The sequence below is a fragment of the Pseudochaenichthys georgianus genome, chromosome 14 (assembly GCF_902827115.2).
Source record: "Pseudochaenichthys georgianus chromosome 14, fPseGeo1.2, whole genome shotgun sequence".
NCBI classification, from domain to species: Eukaryota; Metazoa; Chordata; class Actinopteri; order Perciformes; family Channichthyidae; genus Pseudochaenichthys; species Pseudochaenichthys georgianus.
This window is the reverse complement of record NC_047516.1, coordinates 14,872,696-14,881,057: the sequence shown is the minus strand read 5'-3', so window position 1 is coordinate 14,881,057 and position 8,362 is coordinate 14,872,696. Positions and strand designations below refer to the sequence as shown.

At 41.1% G+C, this 8,362-nt stretch overlaps 1 protein-coding gene across 2 annotated transcripts in view; it reads right to left on the bottom strand.

The window, feature by feature from the left end:
- Positions 1–5,983: 5,983 nt before the first annotated feature.
- The window catches only part of fgf13b (fibroblast growth factor 13b), a 38,217-nt gene continuing 35,838 nt past the window's right edge, over positions 5,984–8,362 (bottom strand). For both annotated transcript variants that reach the window (XM_034098209.1, XM_034098208.2), the window contains exon 5: positions 5,984–6,760. In XM_034098209.1, coding sequence (XP_033954100.1) covers positions 6,621–6,760 — 140 coding nt within the window. In that variant the 3' untranslated portion in view covers positions 5,984–6,620. The remainder of the gene's footprint in view (positions 6,761–8,362) is intronic.

The window sequence follows — 8,362 nt, the reverse complement described above, 5'->3', positions numbered from 1 at the left end:
AAAATTATATATTTTGGGCTTCTTTGTTGCGGTCTTGTGTGTGTGCACTGCGGACTGTCACTCCTGTTGACACCCCATGGTTGACACGGACAACATTACATTACATTGCATTTAGCTGACGCTTTTATCCAAAGCGACTTACAATAAGTACATTCGACCAGGAAGACACAACCTTGAAGACAACAGAATCATAAAGTACATCAGGTTTCATAGAGCCAAGTCTTTCAAGTGCTACTCAACTGGCTATAGATAAGCCAGTCCTTTATTAGTATATAAGTGCTCTGTTAGCAGTTCTTTGTTAGTAATTCTGTCGCTCGAGGTGGAGTCGAAAGAGATGAGTTTTCAGTCTGCGCCGGAAGGTGTGTAAGCTTTCTGCCGTCCTGATGTCAGCTCATTCCACCATTTTGGAGCCAGGATAGCAAACCCACGAGTTTTTGCTGATGGGAACTTGGGTCCCCCTCGCATCGAGGGTGCAGCGAGTCGTTTGGCTGATGCAGAGCGTAGAGCACGCGCTGGGATGTACAGTTTAACCATGTCCTGGATGTAGGAAGGGCCAGATCCATTCGCAGCATGGTACGCAAGTACCAGTGTCTTGAAGTGAATTCTAGCAGTTACCGGAAGCCAATGAAGGGAGCGGAGGAGCGGCGTGGTGTGGGAAAATGTAGGAAGGTTGAAGACCAGACGAGCCGCTGCATTCTGAATGAGCTGCAGAGGTCGGATGGCACATGCAGGTAGACCAGCCAGGAGGGAGTTGCAGTAGTCTAGGCGTGAGGTGACGAGAGCCTGGACCAGAACCTGCGTCGCTTTCTGGGTCAGCTGGGGACGTATCTTCCTGATGTTGTAAAGCGTGTATCTGCAGCAGCGGGTTGTAGCAGCGATGTTTGCAGTGAAGGACAGGTTGTTATCTAGGATCACACCCAGATTCCTTGCAGTCTGGGTCGGGGAAACAACAGAGGTGCCGATGTTGATAGTCAGGTCAAGAGTGGGACAATCTTTTCCCGGAAGGAAAAGCAGTTCAGTTTTGTCAAGGTTGAGCTTGAGATGATGAGCGGACATCCACTGAGAGATGTCAGCTAAACAAGCAGAGATGCGTGCGACGACCTGGGTCTCTGAGCGGGGAAAGGACAGAATTGATTGGGTGTCGTCAGCGCAGCAGTGGTATGAAAAACCATGCGGGCTAATGACAGATCCGAGCGAGTTTGTGTACAGGGAGAAGAGGAGGGGACCAAGAACAGAGCCCTGAGGGACCCCTGTAGTTAATTGACAAGGGTCGGACTCGGCGAAATAGTGCCCACTGCCCAACAGCCACGCCCAGACACATGGGGTCACGCCGGCCAATCACAAAGCGTTGATGCGTTCAAGTACATTATTCTGGCACAGGAAGATTATGTTATAGGACATTAACGATAAAACAGAATATTGTTGTTCTATTTTTAGACACATCTCGCGATCGACTGGGAATCTCCCCGCGATCGACCGGTCGATCGCGATCGACTGGTTGGGCACCCCTGGAGTAGAGTAACAGGGAAAGCCTGTGCCTTTGCAACCCAGTCTCACGGCATTTCGTGTTCACCAATACGATTTTTAATCTATTCATTCGTGTTCACCAACACGATTTGCCCCTTTTTTTCGTGTTGCACAGCACGATTTTAAAAGCATTCTACTGCCTGCAGCACGTCTTTTTCTCCGGTCGGGTCGAGGAAGACCGGAAGCTGTGTGGTTCATAAAAACATGTTCTTAATCAATATCAAGCCACAGTTATTGCTTTTATTTGAAATCGTATAATTTCGGACTTTTGTTGCAGTCTGTGAGGGAAATAAATGGGGCTCAGAGCCTCAGGATACTGAAATCTGTATTTTTAAAATCTTTTTTTCCTTCTAATTTGTTATTCTTTTCAAAATAACACACTGTTATTTACTCACCAATAACACTCAATTATCCTTGCTTTTATTTATTGGTTTAATTCCATAATCTCGGGCTTTTTTGGCGTCCGTCAGGAACTGAATTTCAAAATAAAAATAACCGGAAACAGAAGTAGGCATTTCGAGCGATTACCCAAGATCCTCAGCTATGGTTTTAAACTCGCTTATTGGATGTTTTAGCCGCAATGCATGCTGGGATTTGGTGTTTATATGATATGAAATCCGGAAAACATTTTAAAAGAATAAAATAATACTTAATTGCGAGTGTTCTTGCTTTTCTCTTTGAAAGTCATCACATAACGGCATTGTAATACACGGTTCGGCTGCATTGTATATTACAGATCTGCCGTAGTTCTTTATTTATAGAGCCCTGATGAGAAGACCTTTGGAAAAACTGAGAAAATGCCGCCGAAACTGAATACTTGACGTGGATCATAAATATATTCAACAATTAAACAACATCTTCAATTTCTCTTCACACAATACGTCTCCTTGCAGTATCAACACTAATTCGGCTGACTTTTACATTTGATCTAATTCACAGATAGGTTATATTTACACCATAACGGTGCACAGCTGATATAAAAGGACTGTAGTTTTTAAAAATATTACTGATTTTCTTTTAATGTAAGAATGTAAATACTGAGTCTGAAATAGTATAGCAATATGCTGTAAAATTATGGAAAGCATGAATAAAACGTGTCCTACACTAATAATACAAAGTTATTATGGCTGTGTGTACCTTGTGTGCACCGCCTAGTGGTTAAAGCACATTATTGAATTATTGTTTGTATGTGTTATAACACATAAAAACATGTACTCTTAATATTTTTTTCATCAAATATTATTTGAATAAAAATATGAAGAGTACATACTTTCATAGGGGGAAAGTAGAAGGTCTGTGATAGAAATATAGAATATAAAAAATCAAGAAGATACTATAAGTGATCTCTACAATAAAACAGTTTAGTGCAGGATGTACAAAGATATTAATAGGAGGAGGTGCAAAACAGAAAAACGAATTAACCTTTATTTAAACATTAAATAACAGATTAAGGTCTTCTTTTAAATAAGAAAAAAACTTTGGGGGTATCTATCTACAGATAAATATTAAGCCTGACAAAGTACTTAACGTCTAATATATTGCTTTCCTGCAATGTTAACTATGTTGAAGCACTTATTTTAACTGATATTATACATATGAATTATACTCTTATGTATGTAGATAGAATAATAAATGTGCAGAATATGAATATGTCTGGTACACATTGGAGGTACACACATATTGATAGATGTCTTGTAATGCACTGTTGAGGAACCTGTGACCCAAGTGTTTCATTCATTGCATAACTACACCGTAGTTGTGTATATGATATGTCAATAAACCTTTGAAAATCTTGAAAGGGATGTGCAAAATAGCCATAATATACAGTCTTTAATTAACTATTAGTAGAGAATAACGAGTAATGAATATACTTTATTACTCGTTTCCATTCATGTCAATTTCAGATACATGTTTAGTCTTCTCAAGCACCAACTATCAAATATCTCTCCTGATTGTTGGCACTTGACAATCACCTTACCTGCATTTTACTCAGGTCACGTGTAACTAAAGTCTGATTTAAGGGTTGTTTATATGTCACATAATTAATCAGAATCTGCAAAGTAACTCAAATAAATGCAGTGGAGTAAAAATACCAGGTTAACCTCTTGTCGTGGAGTAGAATTACAAAGTAACAATGAGCTGTCATGTGGGTATATATTAATGCTGCGCATTATGGACACAAGCGATTTTCACCCATTTATTAATTATATGTTTTACATTTGATAACACCAATGTGTTTAATACTGGCAACTTCTAATTGTGGGAAAAACGAAAACGTTCAGTAGAGACGTCCCATAGAACATTTTGCGAAACACAATAGCCAGCATGTGTAGTTCTGGGGGGGCGTTCGATTCCAGTTTTGGATATTCTGGCGTGGTTTCGTTGCATTTCACACAGCTGTTTGACGCTCTGCGTAACCTTACGGGGACTGTAGTCCTAAACAATAGCTGGGGATTATGGGTAGTGTAGTGTCTTCGGCCATCCTAAACTCAGAAATGTTGACAATCGCAATGATGCTCAAAATGTCCCTTATAGGCCGTCTGTTTCGGGTTATTTTTATTTTGAAATTCAGTTCCTGACGGACGCCAAAAAAGCCCGAGATTATGGAATTAAACCAATAAATAAAAGCAAGGATAATTGTGTGTTATTGGTGAGTAAATAACAGTGTGTTATTTTGAAAAGAATAACAAATTAGAAGGAAATAAAGATTTAAAAATACAGATTTCAGTATTCTGAGGCTCTGAGCCCCATTTATTTTCCTCACAGACGGCAACAAAAGTCCGAAATTATACGATTTAAAATAAAAGCAATAATTGTGGCTTGATATTGAGTAAGAACATGTTTTTATGAACCACACAGCTTCCGGTCTCCCACGACCCGACCGGAGAAAAAGACGTGCTGCAGGCAGTAGAAATACATTGCTTTTAAAATCGTGCTGTGCAACACGAAAAAAAGGGGCAAATCGTGTTGGTGAACACGAATCAATAGATTAAAAATCGTGTTGGTGAACACGAAATGCCGTGAGACTGGGTTGGCCTTTAATACAGGTGGGTTCTTCCCCCCCCCCTTCCCCGTGTAGAAATGAAGCGGGACAGCCGCGGTGAAAATGTTTGCTTCGAAAGAGTGAAACATACGGTTCAAATCAGGATTTAATGATTGTTTTACAGGAATACATTTAATAAGATCTGTCCTTTAAATGAATATTGTTGACGCTTCTGATTTAATGGAATCGTTTGAGTTTGGACCACCCAGTCGAAAATATCCCTACAGAATGCAATGACAGAAACCCGCTGTATCTGAAGGATTATTGAAGACACTGATGTTTTCTGTTTGAAGTTATTACATTAACAGTCGTTTGGTGGGTCTGAACATGCTTCAACACTGAAAGACCAAAGTGAGTAAGGAGATTTTCTATGATACAGTATACTTCGTCGGTGACACATTAGAGTCTCTGAAAATCTGCTTGGATCTACTGAAATAACACGAGAGAAAGAAGTCGGTTGCATTGCCAAATAAAAAGGGTCTGTTCACCAGAGTAAAACAAAGGAAACACTTGTGATAGACCACATAGGCAAAGTGCAATCTAATTTCCCCAGGATTTGAAATACCTCTTTGGAATGTCTGCTTCCTTCTTGTTGTCTATTATTATAGTGTCTATTATTATAGTGTCTGTTACTCTGGATAACCTATGACACTGTCAAACATTACTAAGGCTATTTCTTCCAGAAAAGGATGACATTCAATTCACCTCCATCGGAATGACAAAATATGGGCAATATGCCAGAGTTAAATATACAAAAGTGAGTTTTGGTGTTTGACACTTTTCTTCTTTTTTTTCAATCCAGTCTATGTAGTTGATCTCATTGATACATTATACTTTTAAAGCATGACATCCCCACTAGTGCAGATGGGTGAATAAATAAATCAACATCAGACAATAACTTCTTTAGAAATAGTTTATTTGTGCATTTCTAGTTTGTCCACAGCAGGAACAAAAATAGTAAATGAATCTGTGCTCCCATTGGTCCAGGTGGTTCTGGTCCAACACCATTGGTCAATTCATATTCTGGTGCAATACTATTGGTCCAGTAGTGTTCCGTCACCCTCCCATTGGTTCACTAGTGTTCTGGTATGACACTATTGGCTCACTAGTGTTCTCCTTAGGTCAGGAACACGTAAGACCAGAAAAAAAAAAACTGACCTTCAGCATGCTGCTACTGAGCAGAGGTCCACAAGCTTCCATGCAACAACAAACAAACAAACAGCAAGGGGACGACAACAACAAACAGAAAGATAAACAACGGCATTGCTTGTAAGAAGTAAGCATGGAAGCATTTACAGTATTATTGTATATAACAACCTTATTTTAACCTGTTAAAGCCCTCAGGAGGTTTGTCTGATATACAACAGATCTTAAAAAGGTACACCCCCCCCCTACACCCACCCACCCCCCAGACACATGCACGCTTACACACTCGCTTGCCCACACACTCCTACTACAAGCACAGCGTGTGCTCGACCACTCACACACGCACGGGCGCGCCTGCATGCAAACAAAGGATCAGTCCTCACAAGTGAACATGGAATACGTTTGTCACTTTTTAAAAATATGACTTAACCCCATGAGCTCTGTGTAAACATAGCATATGGTAGAATAGATAAATACTTCCTGTGTCACTCTAACTATCTTACCACTTTTCCCTTCTACCACCTAGTTAATACTTGGACTCTTTGGTTCTCTGTAACAGTCTGTTTATCTAAGTATGTGACTGACTGACTCTCTCTATCCCTCTTGCGTTGCTCCAACTCCCCCCCTTGTCCTCTCTGAGTATGATACAGTGGGAAGGGTATTCAAAGGAAGGTTCTCGTCCCCCTGCAGGCCGGAGCAGCAGACGGATTGATTGTCCTTGATTTATTTACATCACAGTCAGTCACAGTGGGCTCCGTTAAGTGGAAGATAACACTCCTGTCCCCCTTCGTATTTTCTCCTCGCCTCCTCCTACCCCACACCAGCCTGATGTGTGAGCATGTCGGCCTGAGATCTTTGTGTGTGTGTGCGTGCGTGCCTGTGGGTGTGTGTGAGGGGTGGGGGGCTAGGATAAGTCGTTGTTGCTGGGCGACTTCCCTCCGCCATTAAGTATGGCCGAAGCGCTGCGACTCTTGGTTGGTGTGCCGCTGCCGGACCGAGAGAGTTCTGTCAGGTCATGGAGGGAGGGCTCCCTGTACATGGCCACTGCACGCACACACACACACACACACACACACACACACACACACACACACACACACACACACACACACACACACACACACACACACACACACACACACACACACACACACACACACACACACACACACACACACACAAACGGGAGAGAGGAATCATCAATTAAATGATTAATCAAGCTGTTGGTCTGAATCACTCTTGGTGTAAATGCCTTGTTTAAGCAGTTGGGTACATCTAGTTCCTGTGCTGGCAGAAAACTGAGATCTTTGCTTTATTCAAAAGTGATTCTGGTTGTAGACTAAGTTCTGAATTTACTACCTAAGGAAATTCCTGTATTGCTGTAATGCATCGATCCATGCAAATATAAGTAGATTCAGCCCCTAGTTTTGCTGATATAGGCTTAGTTTGTCGGGGGACATCTTACTTCTTCCTTCTCTCCGTCTGTACCTGTGTACTCTCATGTTCCGATTAACCCAGCTTCCCCAAATGTCTTTCTTTTTGGTGTCTAGTGTCTATATACGCTGGGATCCGGAGTCATGGATGATCCTGCGGTCCTGTGTCCTGCATCGCGAGCCCTGTATCTTGAGTCGTGGCTGTGGTCCTGGATCATCGGTCCTGGATAGATATCCTCGTGGATTCATCTTCCTATTATACACACATGCATTTCCAAACATTTGGACTACCTATGTTGCAAATGTATTATCTTTTCAATTTACACACGGCATCTATTGCAGTCTGTCCGTCCTGGGAGAGGGATCCCTCCTCTGTTGCTCTCCCTGAGGTTTCTCCCATTTTTCCCTTTAAACTGTGGGTTTTCTTCTGAAGTTTTTCCTTGTACGATGTGAGGGTCTAAGGACAGAGGGTGTCGTATTGTCATACTGATATTCTGTACACACTGTGAAGACCACTGAGACAAATGTAACATTTGTGATAATGGGCTATATAAAAAAAAAAGTAACAATTATCTAGTCTTTAACAATTATTATATTCCTTGAACCCACAGTTGCTATTTTTGCCCTCCTTGAGGCAGCGGAACCAAACTGTTTTACATCATTGACATAAATCAACTTTAAAGTTTCAAGCCAGAAAACAGCTGCTTATTTACACACCCAGCAGGTACGAAGCCCCATTAGCATTCATTTGGAGTCATGTTTGTGTCCAATATTCGCTCTCCTTTTAGCTTTGCTCTCCACTTATCTCTTGGAAAGATACCTGGCTATTTAGCTGCTAAATCATCCAATATTCTCACCAGCTCGTCGCCATCTTTGTCTGCTGTCTGCTGTTGGGAACATTGTGTACAGCTGTTTATAGAGCTTTTTTTAGGCATGTGATCTATTAATATAAAGCTACTGATTGAAGCCAGTCTTTTAATTATCTCCCTCCCTTTATGTGTTTCTTCATTGCTCTTTCCACACTGTGTATTTGCGTTTTAATTTGAACTTTCTTTTGCATTGGATCATGATGTGCCATCACCGCAGTCTGTAAAAGAAAAGTCTCACTTTGGGCAAACAACACATTGCATCTGTTTGTATAAATGTTTAAAAGATGAGTTCAGTTTGAGTTTTAAGAAGTAAGCTGTCACGGTCATGAACAATTCATTCTTTA